Source organism: Palaemon carinicauda, chromosome 31 (assembly GCF_036898095.1).
Source record: "Palaemon carinicauda isolate YSFRI2023 chromosome 31, ASM3689809v2, whole genome shotgun sequence".
In the NCBI taxonomy this organism is placed as follows: Eukaryota; Metazoa; Arthropoda; class Malacostraca; order Decapoda; family Palaemonidae; genus Palaemon; species Palaemon carinicauda.
This window is the reverse complement of record NC_090755.1, coordinates 16,294,980-16,316,944: the sequence shown is the minus strand read 5'-3', so window position 1 is coordinate 16,316,944 and position 21,965 is coordinate 16,294,980. Positions and strand designations below refer to the sequence as shown.

Below are 21,965 nucleotides of genomic sequence, written 5' to 3'. Positions count from 1 at the left end.
TTGGTGTCTATAATCATGCCTAGATATACCAGTCTTTGAGTGGGAAGCAGAGAAGACTTCTTGAGATTTACAATGATCCCCATATCCTGGCAAAGTCACAGAAGCTTGTCCCGGTGCTGAAGAAGGGATGACACTGAGTCTGCTAGGATCAGCCAGTCGTCCAGACAACGGAGGAGACGGATGCCAATCCTGTGTACCCACGAAGATATTAGGGTGACCACTCTGGCAAAAACCTGTGGTGCTGTGGAGAGACCAAGACACAGCACCTTGAACTGGTACTCTTTGTTGTCTAGGCTGAATCTTAAGTACTTCTTTGAAGACGGATGGACTGGGATCTGGAAGTACGCATCTCTGACAGTGTCTGCGGTCTCTATGCTGAACGGAGTTTGTTTGACAAACTTGTTCCGAGCCGAGAGGTCGGTGACTGGTCTCCAGCCTCCAGACGCCTTCTTTACAAGAAAGAGTCGACTGAAGAAGCCTGGGGACCAGTCGAGGACCTCTTGGAGAGCGTCCTCCTTCAACAGGGTCTGGACTTCTGCTCGAAGGGCTTGTCCCCTTGCTGATCCCATGGCAAGGGAGCTTAATGACACTGGGTTCGTCGTCAGGGGAGGTAGAGCTGTTGTGAACGGGACGCGATATCCCTGACTGATTACGGAAATCGTCCAGGAATCGGCCCCGAGTTGCTGCCACCTGTCTGCGCAACTTTGAAGGCATCCCCCAACTGGTGGACATGCAGGGGGACTGCCAATCCAAGTGTTTGTGACCTCGGCTGCTCCCTCTAGGATTTTTACCTCCCCTGGAGGACTTTTTACCTTTCCTGTCCTTGACAAGAAAGGGCTTAGACACCACTGTCTTCGCTGCTGTTGTCGGTTTCATGGTCTTGGTAGGACGGGACTGCTGGGGTGCTGGAGGCTTATAGGGCTTGGATGTCAAAGCCCTATGCAGGAGGGAGTCTTGGTGGGACTTCCTCCGCCTCTCAGCAGCCTGTTCCACATCTTTAGGCTCAAATAGGTTCGTTCCTTCCAAGGAAGAATGCCTGAGCCTATTTATCTCGGTGCTAGGGACCTTCTGATGGAACCTCTCAGCCACAGCATCCCAACGTTTCAGGATGGTATTCGCCCACAAGTTCGAAATTTGGTGGGCCAGAAACTCGATCATGCGAGTGCCTGAGAGGAGGAACCTCTCCATAGCTTTCCTGGAACGTTCTTTGGAGAAATCCTCAGAGCGTATCAGGATACCTAAGGTCCCTAACCAGATATCCAGCCACGAAGTGGCCAGCATAGCACACTTCGCAACCTTCTCCTCGTTAAGGATCTCAGTTGCCGAGAATGAGACCTGCCAGTTGGAGAGTCTCTCAAGAGGCACTCCCTTGGAAAGCTCTTCCAAAGAATGGTAGAGAGGAAGAGTTAAACAAGGCTCCTCCAAGATCTCGAAGTACCTCCTCTGTTGTATGCGAGGAGGTGGGAGAAGCTTGTTGCCGGCACTGGAACGGTTGGAGGAGGCTAGCTCAGAGAGCTGGACAGCGATCTTGTCCCTGGTACTCTTAACCCCCTGAGACCAGGGCACGGCAGCACTGGCCTTCGAAGGTTTTTGAGTGCCAAATATGCGGTCGAAGACCGTGTCTTTGCCCTCTGGAGGAGGGATCTCTGGGTCAGCAAACCCATTGAGAGCTCTCATAAGGGTCAGAACCTGCCAAAATGCATGCTCTGACTCTTGTAGTTCTCCTCTGGATGTCGGACTTGCAGCGAAGTCTCCTGTCCCCAAAGGCTCTTCTTGGGGAGAATCGCGGACGTTCTCCGAGTGACTCGCTGGCTCTTTCCTAAGTCTCGTCGAGGATTTTGCCACTGTTTTTGAGTCCTTCGACTCCTTCCTAGGAAGGATGTAGGACTCCAACTTGGACGGAGGCAAGTTCTTCTTTTGCAATGCGACGTGGGGTTTCCCTCATTGGTGCGATGGGGGAATGTCTCACCTCACGTGAACCCCCTGAGGACGGGAAATCCTCGTCCAACAGGGAGGGCGAAAAAGTCTGGGGGGGAACCTGCCTCGAAGGCTTATGAGGAGACAGCTTAGCTCTCGGAGAAGTCACCGCGTCCGAAACTCCTCATTTCTTTTCAGAGGTGTCGACGCAGCCAGGGATCTGTGGCCTAACTCAGAGAGAACAGGCTTGAAAGCCCGTGTTACAGCTCTGATTAGTGCCCTGAACCATGGCTGTTGACTGACAGCTGCGCTGTCAGACACTCCCTCTGGAGGGACAGAGATCGACTAATCCCTAGGAGGAGTTTCCATAGATGGGTTCGCAAGGAAAGAAGAAAAAGGGCTCCTGGACCTTTCTGGATGCTTCCCTTCCACCGCAGTGCGTGCTGTTCTGCGATTGCAGGGAGGGGAATGCGGTGATGGCAACCTTGCTGTGCGTTGTTTTGCAGCCTCGCGCGCAGGAGGGTATTGATGCTCGCGAAGGGGAGCGTGTTGGCGCTCGCGAGATGGAGAATACCCAGGGTCGCGCGCGGTGTACTGCTGATGCGCGTGCGGGCGATTGCGAGGGCACGCGCAGGCGAGTGATGGCTCGTAGGAACGAGCACGGGAGACTGTGGGCTCACAGGCGAGTGTGCAGGAGGCTGATTGCGCGGGTGAATGTTCGCGCGCGCGTGGGCGCACAGGATCAAGATAATGGGCATGCGGGCGAGAGTTCGCGCGCCCCAGAAGATGTCGTAGGGCACGCGCAGTGAAATATCCCTTGCGCGCAAGCGCGCAGTCAGAGCCCGTGTGCGTGGGCGCGCGTCAAAAGGGCAGCGCATAACTGTAGGAGAGGATGGGCGTGGGCGCCCAGGGCGCACACGCATATCCTCGTGCACGCGAGCAGTTGAACGTGCGCGATGGCGAGGGATGGTGCGCTGGCAAGCGTTGGTGTGTAGGCGAAGTCTTTGACTTCGCTACAGCTCCCAGATCCGAAGATTGTGGGCGCGCAGGAGAGATGGAAGCATGTGGGTGCTAGCGCGCGGGAGAGCGCTGCTGCGCGCAGGAGATCGCTGACGCGCAAGAGAGAGCTGGCGCGCTGGTGAGCGCTGACGCGTAGGAGAGCGCTGGCACGCAGGGGGTTGTTGGCGCGCAGGAGGTTGATGGCACGCAGTGGCGCGCTACCTTAGACAAGTCCTTGCGCACAGGAGAATGTTGGCGCGCATGTTCAACATGGTGCGTAAGGGACGTATGCTCGCGATGGCGCATACGCCCTTGTTGCCCCGTAATAGGGATTGATGCCTGACGAGCATGATAGTCAGGTTTCGTGGGCTCGTAAAGCGCATCAGCTTCCAGGAACGGTGACGGCAGGTCAGCAGGTCTGTCGGGTGGAAGGTCGGCGTGCCCTTTGAAAGGACGACCTTCCACCGAAGGGGATCGTGAACGATCCACTGAGAGGTCCAGGACCATAGCAGGAACAGTCGGTGAATGCTGACGAGGCTCCTCTGCGGCGGACTGCAACGACGATGACAAACCAAAGAGGGGCCTCCTCACCGCTTTAAAAGGTGAAGGAAGGCCTCTCTGGCGAAGAGGAAGGCGAGCCTTGCGACGTATGCACCCTCTGGAGGCCGTTGGATCAGCAAGCTGACCTTCTGCAGTCCTCCGAAGAGGAGTCTCTGTAAGTGAACTCCCCCGAGGGGGAGAATCACCGGCAGGAGAGACTGTTGGACTTAGTTTCTTCCTCGTAGGTTGAGCAGGAACGAGAGAAACTAAGCCTTCAGCTACTGCGGGATGTGAAGAAGCAGAGGTATTAGGAGATACCACATTGGATACCTTTGACACCACAACGTCGACAATTGACAGAGGATCAACCCCTGCCAAAGTCGGCGATTGCTTGACAGCGGCACCCAATCGGATGATGTCAAGTAGAGCTTCCTTGGAGGGCGAACCCTCGAGCCCCAAGGAAGACCAAAGCTGAAACAAATTAGTTAGAGACACATCCTCCCCCAGGGGGAGAGGTGGAGCTGCCTCGCTAAGGGAGGCAACGCCATCTCTCGAACCCCGAGTATGGAAAACAGAACCACGGTCTACGCTACCACTCGACGGTCTCTCGAAAGAGACCGATCGAATAGGAGCTTCGGAGGAGGTTTGGGCAATGGAAGAAGAGTCCTTGGGATTTTCTCCTTTCAAAGAAACCTTCGAAGGAGAAATATCCCGCCTGGACTTCTTCTTACGTCGCCGAGAAAACTTCTCCCACAGGGAGGTAGAACACTCCCTACACTCACCACACTTATTATTACTATCACACCGTTGACCTCTACAGTAAGGGCAAAGGGTGTGAGGGTCTGTCTCGACCGCCGACATGAATGATCCGCAGGGGCAGTCGGGCAATCCAGGACAGGTGCGGATAATCGCAGAGGCCAACTTCACACACAAACCTGTCAAAGAAAAAGCAAAAAATCATTAATGGCTGCCAAGAGAGAGGCGAGAGCAAATTGAGCTCAAGCACAGGTGTGTGTGTGTGTGGGGGGGGGGGGGTAGCAAGCTACCCTCCCCTACCTCCGCTAACTAGCGATGGGGTAGTAAACCCTCGTTAAAATTCTAATGGCTTGTCATTTCAGCTACGCCGAAAGTAATACCCCCTATTAAATAGCGTGGTTTGTATGTCAGTTACGGAACAAATACAAAACATGATAACATAAGATGTGCTCAAACTAGTCTCTCTCTATATAGATCTTATAAAAATACTGTATGTCATTATCTTTAAAACCAAAGTTCTCTTGCTAGAACTCAACCATTGATGCCAACTGACCCCACAAGCACCATCACCTACGCAAGAAAAATCCGGATCTGACACGATATTATCTCTTTCAATAATAATAGTCAATCAAAAAGTAATTATTCTTATTTCAGCATAAGCTTCATTTGTTTCTTTTATCAAAAGGTGTGATTCCAGATTATGATATTGTAAAATTAAAATTTATATTTAATCTCTATAGAATACTTATCAGTTAGATTGCTAAATATATTTCCATATTGCAGGGTAAAGCCCAAAGAAAAATCAAGAGAATTTTAATGAAAAAAGAATTTTTTTTTATAATATGGGTTATGCAAGTCTCAAGTACATGTAATGTGCAAACTGTATAAGTTGGTAAATTTTTTCAGCTGTAAAAGGCTGTGGCAGATCATTTTGTCAGTTTTGATTGAGTTCTTTGATGGGCCAATTGCTACCAACATAAATACAACTGTATTACTTAAATACTGTCCTAAGTAAAGCCAAGAATAAAAGGAGCTTACCTGTATTTGCTGTTGGAGGTTGAGAGACATGTGAAGTTTTGAAAGGTAGTGAGCTATTCATCTTGCAATGTAAGAAGTAGTCTATCAGTTCCACCATTAACTTGGACCACTTGTGTCGAATAGTTGGCCCATCAATATTACTCGCACTGTTAATGAAGGTGAGAAGGCAGTTTTTCTCTACTGCATATTTGCCAATGAGCCTCAAAGGCATAGAATTATTATAGAAAGTATTCTTTATATATGACAGCCATTTATAATCTAAGTAATCTGCACAAGACATCCAAGTATCTATTGAACCCACAAAAAATGGGACATCACGATTTCTTTCAAATAACATGTGTAACATTTCATGTGATTCCGTACAGCTGATGCCAGCATATATTCCCATCTGTGGTATGAAGGGTGCCATGAGAAGTGCTGACCCATCTCCTATATTTATCGATGCTCTAGCAGCGAAGTCAAAAGCGGAATCAACAATAATATCAACCATTCGTTCATTGCTAATGCCTCTAAAAGCCTCACTGCCTAGTTCATGATTTTTGGTGATAAAAGTAGGCAACTGGTTTTCACAGTTTACATATGAACATAGGGACATGCTATCAACAGGCCATGCTAACTCTGAAATCCCAACCATAACAATCCACAATGTTCTTGAGGGCCATCTCGTTTTTAAATGGTGCAAAACTTTCAGTCCATTTTCATCCAAATCCAAAGTTTCATCCAAAAAGATGACAGGCATTTCCTCTGTCATAGATTGCAGTAAACCTGTGTATTCAGTAAGGCCAACAATTACTACTTGATCGAACACATAGGGCGCTTGAACCCATCTTCGTATATCTTCATTTGGGTAGGGCTGATTAAGAACCGATTCAAATAATGCTTCCATTGTCTCATACCACAGTTTACGTACATATTGACGATTTACATTAGATTTAGAACTTTTGTTTTCAAAATTATAAAAATCCTTTGGATTAATCCAGCGCTGAATTATATTACATGACAATGTGGTCATTGCTGTACAGTACATATTATAGACACCCTCAATTTCTGCAAAGTTATTATTCTTTGTAATAGATGCACCCATTCTTACCTTTTTATGCAATTTTGAATGATTCAAACCAGCTGTTTTAATCACAACAGCAGGTAAAGGAGGGGCTATGACTAAGATACCAGAGGTACCCAATACATACTGAGCTATGTCAAGATATCTCTCGATCTCAGCTAACCTAGTGTCTATTGATAAGTTAATATCAGTTTCAAATGTAAAATCTTTGTTGGGCAATATGTAAAATAGAGGCTGTGAACAGTTTCTACAAAAATGGTAAGGTTCTACATCTACCACACTATAAATGCCGGTTATCAATATCCATAAGGCATTGTTGCCCACATCAGCCATGTTCTTCTGAATAACATCCAGTACATTGTCTATGCTGAGAGTGTCATCCAAAAACAGCTTAACCTGGAAAAGATTGAATGCTGTAATTAAATAATTTTTACAAATATTTTAGTAAATTTAGTATTTAAAATGGTTTACATACTATGATAAAAATAAATGGGCAAAATAATAAAATTTAATAACAAAATTTATCATTTAGATACTTACCTCCAGGTCACAGTACTTACAGCTATGAAATGTAGCAGGCTTTCAACGTTTAACAGGAGAAAAATTTTTTTACCCATGTGGTAGCCACAACCCAAGAGTGTCTCTGAATGGAGCTCCACATTAACCACCATCTTGGTCCTCAACATTTTTATAGTGACAGTAACTGACACTTTAATAATTTCTATTCATTTTCCCTTTCAATTTCAGAGTTAAATGCTTATCTTTAATAATATCAATGATTCTTTTCAACAAAGTAGTTCATTGTTCCCGTTAAATGTCACAACATAGATTTTTAATGGCTACCTAGTGTAAACAATAGAATCTAATGCTGAATTTTTCTTTTCATGTTCTTTATTTAGAGCACTTTTTCATTTATTTTCCATATATTCTAATAAACGATATTCAGGCCACTACACTAATCTATTTAAAGTCATTAAATAGAAATATTGTATCATATAAACAGTGGTAGGACAATTGCATACTGGACATTTGCGTCCCGGACAGTTGTGTCCCCAAAAATTGCGTCCCCGGATTTTTTCGTCCCTGCAATTCGCGTACCTGTACTTGTTTTTAGTGACCAGGTAATATTTGTTAAAAGATACGGAAGTGACTCTCTGTCTATCTGTATGTCCATAAGCATGTATATATGTATGTAGGTATGTACAGTATGTATGTTATCGCTCGATTACAGAACTACTAATTACTGTAAATAAGATACAGTATATGGCATAAAACCACTGCAGTACAGAATTGAGAATTACTGTACAGTACTTACTTTTGTATTTATGTAGACCTTTTGAAAACAATTCCTGATTTCTCTAGAAGCAGAAGAGACTTTTTATTCATGACAGTTCAACCTGTTTTATTCTTTATTTATTTCGTTTACGTAGTGATGAACTACTAAGCCATTTTTTTTTTCCTTGCGTAATAAGTTTATATAGTGATGAACTACTAAGCTTTTTTTTTGTTTGTTATTTTACTTGTCTAATATATTGAATAATTTCATTGATTTCTAGATTTTCTTCTAACGAAGTACTTATTTCTTATAGAAACTGCACCACATGGCACACACAATTTATGAAATCAAATACTGTACTGTACAGGTGGATATATCCTTCTTGATGAGAATCATCGTTATCACTACCATAAAAAAAATGCCGATGGAACAAAAACTAATTGGAGATGTATGATGCGATCCTGACGAGCAAGAGTGCATACTGAGAATCATGAAGTGACGAAGGGACTTGCTGATCATAATCACGGTTCGTCTGCTGCTGCAATTAAAGAAAAAATTTTGATTTTACATCTGAAAGGTGTGACATTTTCACAAGAGCCAACAAGAAATCTTATTGATACTACTCTGTTAAGCCAAGACAAATTTTCCATGGCAGAAATGCCTTCTGTTTCGACAATTGGGAGGAATGTTCGTCGCTGGAGATAGAAAGCTGAAAACGCTCCACCTACACCAAATTAAAGATATAATTTTGAAACCCCAGAGGAATACCGTATTCTCCCGAGTAGACAAAATTTTCTTACTGTCGATACTGGAATACACAACGAGTAGAGAACATGGTTTCCAAATCGGGCAGCAGATGGAACATTCAAAGTATGTCCACAAATACATTATCAACTTTACTTTATTCATGTCCTAGAGGGTGCATTCACCATTCCCTGCATTTTTGCTCTTCTTCCCAAGACGTCTAAAGAAACTTATGACCGACTATTCAGTAATTTATTGCAGATCTGTTCTCAACTCAATCCCACAACATTACAAACAGATTTTGAGCTAAGGTCTAGAAAGAGTATTATGAAAATATTTACTAATGCAACTATTACCTCCTGTCTTTTCCATTTGTCAAAATCAATTTTTAAGATATGTGGCCTTGGTTCAAGACAACGTCATCATGAAGATCAGGGGTTCCATTTAAAGATATGATGTTTCTCTACACTAGCATTTTTGCAGGTAGAAGATGCGATTGAAAGCTTCATAGAATTAAGCGATGATGACGACCTAACGCCAGAATTTATTGCATATTTTAAAGTTACGTATATAGGTCAAGCAAGAGGTAGGAATGAGCATAGGATTCAACCAACTTTCCCCATTTCATCGTGGAATGTTCATGACCGAACAGTTGATGACTTGCCGAGGTCCAATAATGGTTTAGAAGGGTGGCATAATGCAATTCAGAATACTATAACATGTCATCACCCCTCCATCTGGAAACTAATTAGACGCCCTGAAGAAAGAAGAAGCTGTGGCGGAGAAAAAGAAAGTAGACAACCAAAGAAGAGTTCTGGTTTATCCAAGAAATAAAATGGTCAATATCCACCTCCTGGTCATAGAGAATAGACATGGGAGTAAACTCATATAAAAGACTTGGAAGTTTGTATCTGCATAGGAATAAATAGAAAATAAAGATAAAGTCCTATCTCACCATTACCTCAATCATTCTGTTGAATTTATATCTATGCCTCAGCTTTGACATTTTCCTTATTTCTCTTTACCATGTAAAAAAAATTCTATTTTGCCAAAGGCAGGTTATCAATACATTTACCACACTGACTTGGATAATTTCTCTATAATCACCTTTGACCTACATATTAAGTGCATATCAACTTTCTGCTAAAAAGACTCACAACACTGTCTTATCTTCTGGGTGAAAAATTACTTCAAAATGAGCCACAACTTCAGAGACTCATCTCCTTTATTTCATTTAAGTTTGTACAGTAATTAAATCCCTTCCCCCACTCAATTTTCAAAGGGAATTCCTGTCCAAATTTTGACCTCCCAGTTCATATATTCTTCTCCTGCCATATAGAGAAGCTTCCCAGTCTCTATAATTCATACTACCCTTTATGTGCCTTCTATCTATGTTGCTTTTCAAGCTATGTTAGTGTCTTGTCTATAAATAAAATAACTTCATATAAAAAAATAAGTAATTTTTTAAACAAACCTAATGCATTTTTCTAAAAATACAGTACCCTATTCCTTAACATATAACTCTGTTGTCATTAGATCAAGCAATACACAGAATGATTCACTCAACAATCAAGGACCTAATGGATTGCATGCTTATCCACCAACTTACTTGTCACTTGATCTCCTAAAACTCAAATAACAGGTTAAGCTAAAGTAATAGGTTTGGATTATAAAAAATTATTCATTTCAGTTTTGTATAACCTAAAGATAAATATAAGCTCAAAATTCACAACACAAAAGCATTATACATACTTTACTATTGTTGAGTCTCTTCAAATGATCACCATAGTCAGGATGAGAGAGAATAGCAATCTTCTGAAATTTATTATCATCTCTCTGCTCTTCACTTGAAAACATCCAGCTCCTGAGGAAATACAGTAAGGGTAAACATATTTGTCAACATAACATGTACTATATTGTCTAGAATATGATGTGTAATTAAGTACACAGTTATCAGTATATTTTCTTAATAAAATATATATTAATTGAATCCACAGGCAAGATAAATACAGTAATGCCTCTAGATACAAAATTAATTGAAACAATACATTGAATTTTATAATAAAGCTATAACCACAGTCAAATACATATTAATCATTCACTATACCCAACCTAACTGTTAATACCTGTAAATGAAGTTTTTATTAGGACATACTGCAATAATAAATGGAAAATAATAAAATACATACAGTACAATACTGTACATACACAAAATATACCATGCATAGCCAACCCATTTTCTTCAACAAGCACATATTTTTAACAGTAACTATTTTATTGTAATACAATTAATATTTATTGGTCAATAAATAACCTACATTTCTTTTTAGACACTCCTATGTTTAAGCTATTTAGTTGTAATACAAACAAGATTCATTGACGTTAATATGTATGTGTGCTTACTTTGTAGAATGAATAAACTTTAATCGTTCAGTAAATAGTTTTCTTAAGTGTTATTCATTTACCAAAATGAAAGAAAAATATATCGCTAATGTTTTGATAAGCGTAGTAGGATCATGCGTGCGTACATACAATACAATACAGTACTGTTCATTGTGTTTTTTAATTTAGAAATTTACTCATTGATATAGAATTAACTGTAAATAAATAATCATGATATCAAAAGGAAAAACTATGATACAATCTGTTATTTATTCACTGATATGAAAGAAAAATATATCGCTAATGTGTTTGATATGCGCAGTAGCATCGTGCGTTCTTACATACAATACAGTTCTGTTCATTGTGTTATCTTAATTTAAAAATGTTCTTATTGATATAAAATTAATTGTAAATAATCATGACATTAAAAGGAAAAAATATGCCACGACCTGTTATTTACCAAAATGAAAGAAAAATATACAGTATCTCTAATGTTTTGATATACGCAGTAGCATTGTGCGTATGTACACACACAATAAATCTTATGAAAATGACGAATGAATGCTAGAAAAAAGAAATGTATGAAACCGCAAAAAATAAAGAGAATCAAAATAGTTGGAGATACGTTGTAGATGGGTGTGTGGGAGAGCAAGGTAAATGTACGAAAGGGATTTGAGAAGGATTGGGAAAAGGATTAAGGATATAATAAGGGACGGACAATAATAATGTGAAGGAGATATCATACTAATTAGGTTATATCAGTGAGATGATATCGTGAAAGTGAACATAGGTTGACGACGGACTACGCACATTTGATCAGCTGATTTGGATGCAAACAATTTATGCGATTATAATTAGTTATGTTTTAATTATAGATACGATACTAAAATGTGAATATCATATGCATTATCATTGGATACAGTTAAGTGAAACACCAGTTTAATCAAAATCCAGTTTATTTCAAATATAGCTGTAATTCTTTACCACAATAAATGGATATACACATTACAGAGAGAGTTAGGACCAGCTGGGTGTAGAGATAGGTAGTGGCCCACAGCGCTCTCAGTATAAAGGAGCGCAGGCTATTTGAAGTCATCGCCTAGCTTGAATTTGATCACGATTTTCATGAGAATTTATATTCAAGATACAGTAATACCTCGACATACGAGTGTCCCAACATACGAGAAATTTGAGATGCGAGTTAAGTTTCGAGCAAATTTTTGCCCTGAGATACGAGGATATGAGGTGGCCGAGTGTGCAAGAGGCTGCTCACGAGGACAGCATTGCTCGCTCTTTCCCGTCGGATCTCCGTCGCATAAAGTTATCTGCAAGCATCGGCCTTAGTGTTTGCATTTTTTACGTGTTTTTTGCGTTACTCAGTACAGAATTAAGTGAATAAGCAATGGGTCCAAAACAAGTGAGTGCAAACATGGGTAGTGAAAAGAAAAAGTGTATAATGACAATCGAGATAAAGCATGAAATAATAAAAAAAACATAAGAGTGGTGTACGAGTGACTGAGCTGGCTCGCCAATATGAGAGGAGTACATCAACAATATGTACCATTCTCAAGCAGAAGGATGCTATAAAGAGCACCAAGCCTTCCAAAGGACTAACCATCTTTTCCAAGCTGTGCAGTGATATTCATGACGCGATGGAGAGCCTTCTTTTAATATGGATAAAGGAGAAATAGTTGGTGGGAGATAGCATGACCGAGACGATCATCTGTGAAAAGGCCAGCGGAATCTATGATGACTTGAAAGGAAAGCAAGCAGCTGAGAGAGGGGAGACTTTGACGCCAGCGGAAACCTTCAATGTCAGTCATGGCTGATTGGATAACTTAGAAAAACGGACTGGGATACACTCGGTTGTGAGGCATGGGGAAGCAAGCAAGTTCAGTCTCGAAAGCCGCGGCGGACTACGTCAAAACCTTTGCCTTGGTTATCGCACAACAAGGATACATCCCCCAATAAGTGTTCAACTGCAATGAAACTGGCCTTTTATGGAAGAAGATGCCCAGGAGGACATTCAGCACGGCAGAGGAGAAGAGATTACCGGGCCATAAACCCATGATGGACCGATTAACTCTAGCCTTGTGTGCCAATGACAACGGTGATTGGAAGGTCAAGCCATTGCTGGTGTACCACTCAGAAAACCCACGTGCTTTCAAGAGCCAAAGGATCTTGAAAGAAAAACTGCAAGTGATGTAGCACGCTAACGCTAAGGCTTAGGTTACGCGGCATTTTTCACAGAATGGATTAATCTGTGCTTTGGTCCGGCAGTCAAAAAATATTTGGCCGAGAAAAACCTACCGATGAAATGTCTCCTGGTTCTCGACAATGCCCCTGGTCACCCTCCTGGTCTTGAAGAGGACATTCTTGATGAGTTCAGGTTCATCAAGGTCCTTTATCTCCCGCCCAACACCACGCCACTCCTCCAGTCCATGGACCAACAAGTAATTTCCAACTTTCAAAAAAATGTACACAAAGCATTAGTTCAAGAAAAACTTCGATGTCACAGACAACACCAATCTCACCCTTCGTGAAATTTGGAAGGAACATTTCAATATCGTCCATTGCTTAAGAATTATTGACATTGCATGGCAGGGTGTCACACGAAGAACTCTTAATTCAGCATGGAAGAAATTGTGGCCAGCTTCCGTCGCTGAGAGGGACTTTAAAGGGTTCGATACGCCAGACCCTGATGAACCCGAACCTATTGAGGTGGATGAAATCGTATCTCTTGGAAAGTCCATGGGGCTGGGGGTAGACGAGGCAGACGTAAACAACCTTGTCGAAGAGCATCAGGAAGAGCTCACGACACAGGAATTGATAGAGCTCCAGGAGATGCAACATTAGGAGGTGTTGTAGGAGCTCGGTAGCGAGGACGAAGTGGAAGAGGAGGACCACCTTTCTACGAAGGAAATCAGAGACATGTTAGTGGAGTGGCCGGAGTTTTTTAATTCTATGGATTAGAGGCACCCAGACAAGTTGCCGTGCGGTCGTGCGTTAGCCTTTTGTGACGATACTTGTGTACGTCATTTTCGTAACATTTTTAAGGGGAGACAAAAGCAAACCTCCCTAGATAGGTTCCTTTTAAAAAGGCCAGCAAAAAGTGAAGGTGAAAGCGAGTCAAAAAGCGAGGCAAAAAGAGCCAAGCCGGAAGAAGAAAAGTAAAAAAATTAAAATGAAAACAAAATTAGAATTAAGTTTAGTGTAACAATAAGATTAACTTTTATTTTTAAGTGTGTTTAAAGTAAGCAAATTTCATTTGAGTTAAATTTAAAGTTTAAGTTATGTTACGTAGTGTTACAAAAGTGTAGTGTACTGAACGTGTTGCCGTTAAGCCTCTCTCCACCCCTTTCTCTCTCCCTACTCCTCCGCACACACTGTGTTAGCCGCTATCGTCTGTCTCGAAGGTAAGAACTCCATAATAAAGTCACATTTTATTGCAGATCATAACCAGTACATAGATATTTGTTATTTTGTGAGCATAGATTGTGAATTAGAACAATTAAAAACATGTTTTTCCACTGTAATATACTGTTTTTAGGTGTTTTTTTCAGAGGGTGGGAACGGATTAATTTTTCTTAGTTATCTTATATGGGAAAAATTGATAAGAGATACGAGCGAATTGACATACAAGCTCTGGTCCCGGAACACATTAAGCTCGTATCTCAAGGTATTACTGTATTGCATTGTTCTGAATATCCCAATGGTGTTACCAAATATGCAAAATCAAATTCTCAATGTTGGGTAAAAAATCATCACAAAGATTTTTTTCTTTTTCTCCTTGGCCGCAAAACCAAAACCACGAAGCAAGAAACCACAATTAACAAGGCCAGACTGTACAACGAAAACAGGGACCATAGATTTGCAATGGGACTCTTTTGTAGAAATACATGAAGAAAAAAGGGATAAATGTATACTGCATAGAAAAATTTTACCAAATGGATCTCCAGAGCCTAAGTGGTTCAACAGAGGAATAGCCAATGCAATAAGAAGCAGAGACAGGAAACATAAATTAATGGGTCCACAACCTTCAATTCATGAAATTTCCAAGCACAAGAAGTTAAGCCAAAAAGTAAATAAACTAGCCTAGTTAGAAATGCCAAGATCAGTGAAGAGAAATGGTTTCAGCTAGTAAAGAAAACCCAAAAGAATTTTTTGCAAATGTAAACAGTAGAAAGCCAGTCAAAAACCACATTAGCGCATCAAGAGACTCGGAGGGAAATCTTATGACAAACGATTTGGAAAAAATCGAACTGATGATTCCATATTTCAAAACCATATTCACTAGGGAAGAATCAACAGCCCTCCCCGAACCAGCTATCAAATATGAAGGGCCGCAACCATTACCTAAATAAAATTACTTTTACGATGGATGATGTCAAAAAGAAAATAAAAGGACTCAATAATTCTAAGGCACCAGGTCCAGATGATATTCATCCAAGATAGATTATAGAACAAGAAGAAGAGATAGCCCTACACTTTTATAAAATGTTCTGAAAATCAGCCAACAAAAGAAAGGCGCCACAAGGATGGAAACTAGGCAGCGTTCCTCCAATCTACAAGTAGGGACCAAAAGAAGAACCTGGCAACTACAGACCTGTGTGTCTAACTTCAGTGCCTTGCAAAATCTTTTAATCAGTTATAGTAAATTCAATAGTAGAACACATAGGGAAAAACAAACATAGATTTAGACAAAAGAGATCATGTGTGACAAATCATTTGGAATTTTTACACATATTTAGCATTTATGACCAAAGCAGGGAAATAGACATCATATACCCAGACTTTCAAAAAGCTTTTGACAAAGATCCTCATGGAAAATTAATGGTCAAAATTAGAGCAATAGGAATTATTGACGAGCCAGCTGAATGGATTGAAGATTGGCTAACAAACAGAAAACAGAGAGTTGTAATCAATGGAGAAACTTCAGAGTGAGCAGCTGTTACAAGCAGAGTCCCTCAAGGATCCGTCCTTGGCCCATTGCTATTTCTGATCTACATAAAAGACATAGATTTAGGGTTAACTAGTAAAACAGCCAAATTTGCTGATGATACTAAACTAGGCATAAATGCTGCGAACTCAGATGATGTAAAAGCCTTACGAGAAGATCTAATGAAGCTAGGAGAATGGTCCAGAAAATGGCAAATGCCTTTCAACAGTGGGAAATGCAAAGTCATGCACATAGGTCATAGTAACCTACAATCAGCTTACTCACTGCTAGGTAATGAAATAGAAAGTGTGGACCAAGAGGAAGATCTCGATACCTGTATCATGATCAGCAAGGATTTGAGGTTCACCAAACAGAGCATAAATGCTGAAAAGAAAGCTAAAAAACTAATAGGTTACATAAAGAGACATTTCAAATGCAGAAACAAAGACACTGTAATACAGCTGTACACATCACTAGTAAGACCCCATCTAGATTATGGAGTCCAATTTTAGGCTTCAAGTATTCAGAAGGTTATAGATAGACTGGAAGCAGTACAAGCTAGAACCACCAAACTAGTTCCAACACTAAGGCAATATGGATATAGATGAAGGATGAAACATTTGAACTCATTTGATCAACAAACTCAATGCCTAAGGGGACAGTTAATAGAGGCATTCAAAACTCTTAAAGGAGTAACAAATGTACATTACAACAATCAATTCACGCTTAGCACAAATCAGTCCAGAAGTAATGGATACAAACTAGAATTGAAATGATACAACATCAGTCAATGTGGCAATTTCTTTATATACAAAATAGCAAATACTTGGAATAGATTCCAAGCAGATGTAGTAAACAGTAACACGGTAAATGAGATCAAGAATAAGTTAACCAAGATCATAAGAACTCTCTAAATGCTTAAAGTAAATCACTCCACCAAAGAGCAAATGGAGTCTACGCGGATGGACTAAATAGTCTTTGACACACACATACACTCTGGACTAAAAAGTCTTTGACACACACACACACACACACACACACACACACACACACACACACACACACTCACTCACTCACTCACTCACTCACTCACTCATGCATATATGTGTGTATAAATATGACAAATTCGTAGATAATTTGTATTTTTCCTAACCATACAAACCTTAGCTATTTAATTAGGGTATTACTTTCGGCGTAGCTGAAATGATGAGCCATTAGATTTTTAACGAGGGTTTACTACCCCCTTGCTAGTTAGCGAGGGGGTAGGGGAGGGGTAGCTAGCTACCCCTCGCCCCCTCACAAACCAGTGAGTAGCTCACTTTGCTTAGAGGTAGGACTTCCCGGGGGATAGGGCTGGCGGGCAAGTTTGATTAAATAGCTAAGGTTTGTGTGGTTAGGAAAAATACAAATTATCTACGAATTTGTCATTTGTTCAGTAACCGAAATACAAACCACGCTATTTAATTAGGGTGACTTAACCCTTAGGTAGGGTGGTAAGTCCCAGCCGTACTGGCTTTGGTTTTTGCCCGGGGACTCAGTATCTGAGTGTGTAGGACTCAAGATAAGGAGTCCCTGCACCTCGCAAGTGCCTTGCTCCGCAAGGACCGCGGCCTGCGTAAGCTAGTGTGCGAAGGAGTGAAGTGTGACTCGTCCTAGGAAGTTGACCTGGAGTCCTTTAGATGGAAATCTAGGTTAGGACGATCCCAATACCACCTCGTAAGGGTATGGGGACGTGACAGTATTAACTTAATATTAGGAACACAAGGAAACATGGTTTACCTGCAGTGGTTTGAGGTCAGCTGTGCAGAGAACCCAGGATGCTGCTTTCCCCCAAGAGAGGGGAGAATGAAGAAAAGAATAAGGGCCAGGCATACCTTTTCATTCATGCAGACTAAAACCGGGTAACAATGCCCACAACCTTCTGTTACTCGTCCATTAAGGAGCCTGAGGTTTAAACCAGCTGTTGTGCAGCCACCACAGGGCCGATAGAGAATGTATCGAGCCTCCTGTGGGTCACGTCTTGCAGGTAGTGGGCTGTGAAGGTCGTTTGACGCTTCCAAACCCCTGCTTGTAGAACTTGCGTCACAGAGTAATTTCTCTTAAATGCCAGGGACGTAGCGATGCCTCTGACATCATCATGTGTCCTAGGGCGACGTGACAGAGGAGGGTCTGGATTCAGGGAATGATGGATAACCCTGCGAATCCAAGCTGAGATTGTATTCTTAGTGACCCTCCTCTTCGTCTTTCCTGTGCTCACGAACAATGCTTGCACCCGAGGACGAATTGCAGCTGTTCTCTTAAGATAGAGCCTCAGACTCCTTACTGGGCACAGTAGGAGATGGTCTGGGGTCATTTGTTACAGAACGGAGACTCAAAATCTGGAAGGAGTAGAACCGGGGGTCCGGAACTCCTGGATTCTGAGTCTTAGCTACAAACTCAGGGACGAATCTGAACGTTACCTCCCCCCATCCCCTTGAATGGGCGATGTCATACGAGAGACCAAGAAGTTCGCTGACTCACTTGGCCGAGGCTAGAGCAAGCAGGAACACCGTCTTCCAAGTTAGGTGGCGATCAGAAGCCTGGCGTAATGGTTCGAAAGGAGGTCTCTTAAGAGACCTGAGGACTCGAACCACGTTCCATGGAGGAGGTCTCACTTCCGACTGGGGGCAGGTAAGTTCATAACTTCGTATAAGTAGAGAAAGTTCCAGCGAAGAAGAAATGTCCATTCCTTTGAGCCTGAAGGCAAGACTTAAGGCTGAGCGATAGCCTTTCACTGCCGAGACTAAAAGGCGCATTTCTTCCCGCAAATACACGAGAAACTCCGCTATTGCTGGAATAGTGGCATCGAGTGGAGAGATACCCCTTCCACGACACCAACCACAGAAGACTCTCCACTTTGCCTGGTAGACTCCTGCGGATGACTTACGCAGGTGTTGAGACATCCTTTCCGCAACTTGTTGCGAAAAGCCTCTCTCTGTGAGGAGACGCTGGATAGTCTCCAGGCGTGAAGTCGTAGCGATGCTACGGCTTTGTGGAAGATGTTGGCATGTGGTTGTCTGAGTAGCTCGTGTCGAGGAGGAAGTTCTCCCGGGAGTTCCGTCAGGAGCTGCAGAAGGTCCGGGAACCACTCTGCGTGATGCCATAGCGGAGCTATTAAGGTCATTGAAAGGTTGACCGATATTCTGGTCTTGTTGAGTACTCTTCTCATCAGACAGAACGGGGGAAAGGCGTAGACGTGGATGTTGTCCCACCGTTGTTGAAAGGCATCTTGCCAGAGTGCCTGGGGTCCGGGACTGAGGAGCAGTACAGCGGGAGCTTGAAATTCAAGGCTTTCGCGAACAGATCCACCATCGGGGAACCCCACAAAGTCAGGACTTTGTTGGCTACTAGATGATCCAAAGACCACTCGGTACTCACTATCTGAGATGCCCTGCTCAGACTGTCGGCGAGCACATTCCTCTTGCCTAGAATGAAGCGAGCTGATAGTGGGATCGAGTGGACTTCGGTCCATCTCAGTATCTCTACTGCAAGATGGGATAGCTGCTGTGAAAAGTTACATCCCTGCTTGTTGATGTATGCCACTACCGTGGTGTTGTCGCTCATCACCACCACGGAGTGACTCGCCAGGTACTGTTGGAACGGCTGAAGTGCCAGATACACGGCCTTCATTTCTAGCAGGTTTATGTGGAGGCACTTTTCTGATTCTGACCATAGGCCTGAGGTCCTGTGGTTCAGAACGTGGGGCCCCACCCTTTGTTTGAGGCGTCAGAAAACAGCATCAAATCCAGGGGGAGGACGAGAAGATCCACTCCCTTTCATAGGTTTTCCTCTGTCAACCACCCCTGGAGATCCGTCCGTTCCGCAGGACCCATTGGGACCAAGATGTCCGGGGAATCGTTGCCTTGATTCCACCGGGACTTGAGTCGCCATTGCAGGGATCTCATCCTGAGGCGACCATTTGGAACTAGACGGGCCAAAGAAGAAAGGTGACTGAGGAGACGTAACCACGATTGGGCTGGGAGTTCTTCTCGTCTGAGGAAAGGAACTGCAACCCTCCTCAGCCTTGCTATCCTGTCGTCTGATGGGAAGGCTATGTGGAGATTGGTCTCCAAGATCATGCCTAGATATACCAGTCGTTGAGTTGGAAGCAGAGAAGACTTCTCGAGATTTACCATGATCCCCAGATCTTGGCAAAGTCTCAAAAGCTTGTCTCGGTGTCGAAGAAGGGTCGACTCCGAGTCTGCCAGGATCAGCCAGTCGTCCAGATAGCGGAGAAGATGGATGCCGATCCTGTGTGCCCACGAAGAAATCAGGGTGAACACCCAGGTGAAAACCTGAGGTGCTGTGGAGAGACCGAAACACAGCACCTTGAACTGGTAGATCTTGTTGTCTAGGCTGAATCTTAAGTACTTCCTTGAAGACGGATGGATTGGGATCTGGAAGTACGCGTCCTTCAGGTCCAGTGTACACATGAAGTCTAGTGGTCTCACCGCAAGTCTGACCGTATCCGCCGTCTCCATGCTGAACGGGGTTTGTTTGACAAACCTGTTCAGGGCTGAGAGGTCGATGACTGGTCTCCAGCCTCCAGACGCCTTCTTTACAAGAAAAAGTCAACTGAAGAAGCCTGGGGAGCCGTCGACGACCTCCTGGAGAGCGCCCTTCTTCAACATGGTCTCAACCTCTGCCCGTAGGGCTTGGCCCCTTGCTGATCCCATGGCAAAGGAGCTCAACGACACTGGATCCGCTGTCAGGGGAGGTAGAGATGTTATGAATGGGACGCGATATCCCCGACTGATTACGGATATCATCCAGGAATCGGCCCCGAGTTGCTGCCACCTGTCTGCGCAACTTTGAAGGCATCCCCCATTGGTGGACATGAAGGGGGACTGCCAATCCTACCGTTTGCGGCCTCGGCCGCTCCCTCTAGGATTCTTTCCTCCCCAGGAGGACTTTTTGCCTTTCCTGTCTTTGACAGGAAAGGGCTTCGACACCGTTGCCTTCGCTGTCTTGGATGGGCGAGGTTGTTGAGGTGCCGGAGGTTTATAGGGCTTAGATATATGAGCCCTATGAAGGAGGGAGTCCTGGTTGGACTTCCTCCACCTCTCGGCTGCCTGCTTCAAGTCTTTAGGCTAGAACAGGTTCTTCCCTGTTCTTCCCTAGAAGGGAAGAATGTCTGAGCCTGCTGACCTCGACGGCTGGGACCTTCGCGTGGAACCTCTCTGCCACCGCATCACGATGTTTCAGGATTGAGTTGGCCCACAAGTTCGAGACTTGGTGGGCCAGAAACTCAATAGTGCGGGTGCCCGAGAGGAGGAAGGTCTCCAGGGCCTTCCTGGTGCTCTCATTAGACAAATCTTCGGATCACAACAGATGCTAAGAGATCCCAGCCAGATGTCAAGCCACGAAGTATTCTGCATGGCACACTTCGTGACTTTCTCCTAGCTTATGATCTCAGTCGCCAAGAAAGTCACTTGCCAGCTGGAGAGTCTCTCAAGAGGGACTCCCTTGGTAAGCTCTTCCACAGAGTGGTGCAGGGGAAGAGCTAAACAAGCCTCCTCCAAGATCTCAAAATACCTCCTCTGTTGGACGCGAGGAGGTGGGAGGAGTTTGTTGCCAGCCGTGGAAAGGCTGGAGGAGGCGAGCTCGGAGAGCTGGCCCTCGACCTTATCCCTGGCACTCTTCACCCCTTGGGACCAGGGCAAAGCTGCACTGGCCTTAGCGGGTTTCTGGATGCCAAAGACTCGGTCCAGGACCGTGTCCTTGCCCTCGCGAGGAGGAGTCTCAGGATCAGGAATCCTGTTGAGATGCCTCATCAGGGTCAGAACTTGTGAGAAGGCATGCTCTGACTCTTGTGGCTCCCCTCCTGGTGAACTGGCAGCGAAGTCTCCCGTCCCCAAAGGCTCTTTTTGGGGGGACACGTGGACGTTCTCTGCAGGTCTAGTAGGTTCTGGACGGATCCTTGAGGATGACTTGGGGACAGTCTTGGAATCCTTGGATTCCCTCCTAGGAGGAATACAGGACTCCAACAAAAACGTCTGAGGGCTCTTCTCTGCTCCCACCTGGGACGATTCTCCAGCGCGAGGTGGGGTTTCTCCCATTGGTGCGATGGGAGAACGCCTCACTTCGTCAGACTCCCCTGAGGACGGAAAATGCTCATCCACGGGAGAGAGTGAGAAAACGTCTGGGGTGGAGAGGGAGCCTTCCTCAAGGATGTCCGAGGGGCCAGCTTGACCCTAGATGAAGTTACCACGGTTTCTACTCCTCTCTTTCTCTTCAGTGGGGTCGGAGCCGCCATAGTTTTGAGCCCCATC

The 21,965-nt window shown here is 43.7% G+C and overlaps 1 protein-coding gene across 1 annotated transcript in view; it reads right to left on the bottom strand.

Moving 5' to 3' along the window:
* The window catches only part of LOC137624324 (uncharacterized), a 381,551-nt gene that overhangs the window by 262,717 nt on the left and 96,869 nt on the right, over positions 1-21,965 (bottom strand). The window contains exons 4-5 of the mRNA XM_068354998.1: positions 10,086-10,197; positions 5,251-6,709 (exon numbers count right to left, since the gene is read on the bottom strand). Coding sequence (XP_068211099.1) covers positions 5,251-6,709; positions 10,086-10,197 — 1,571 coding nt within the window. The remainder of the gene's footprint in view (positions 1-5,250; positions 6,710-10,085; positions 10,198-21,965) is intronic.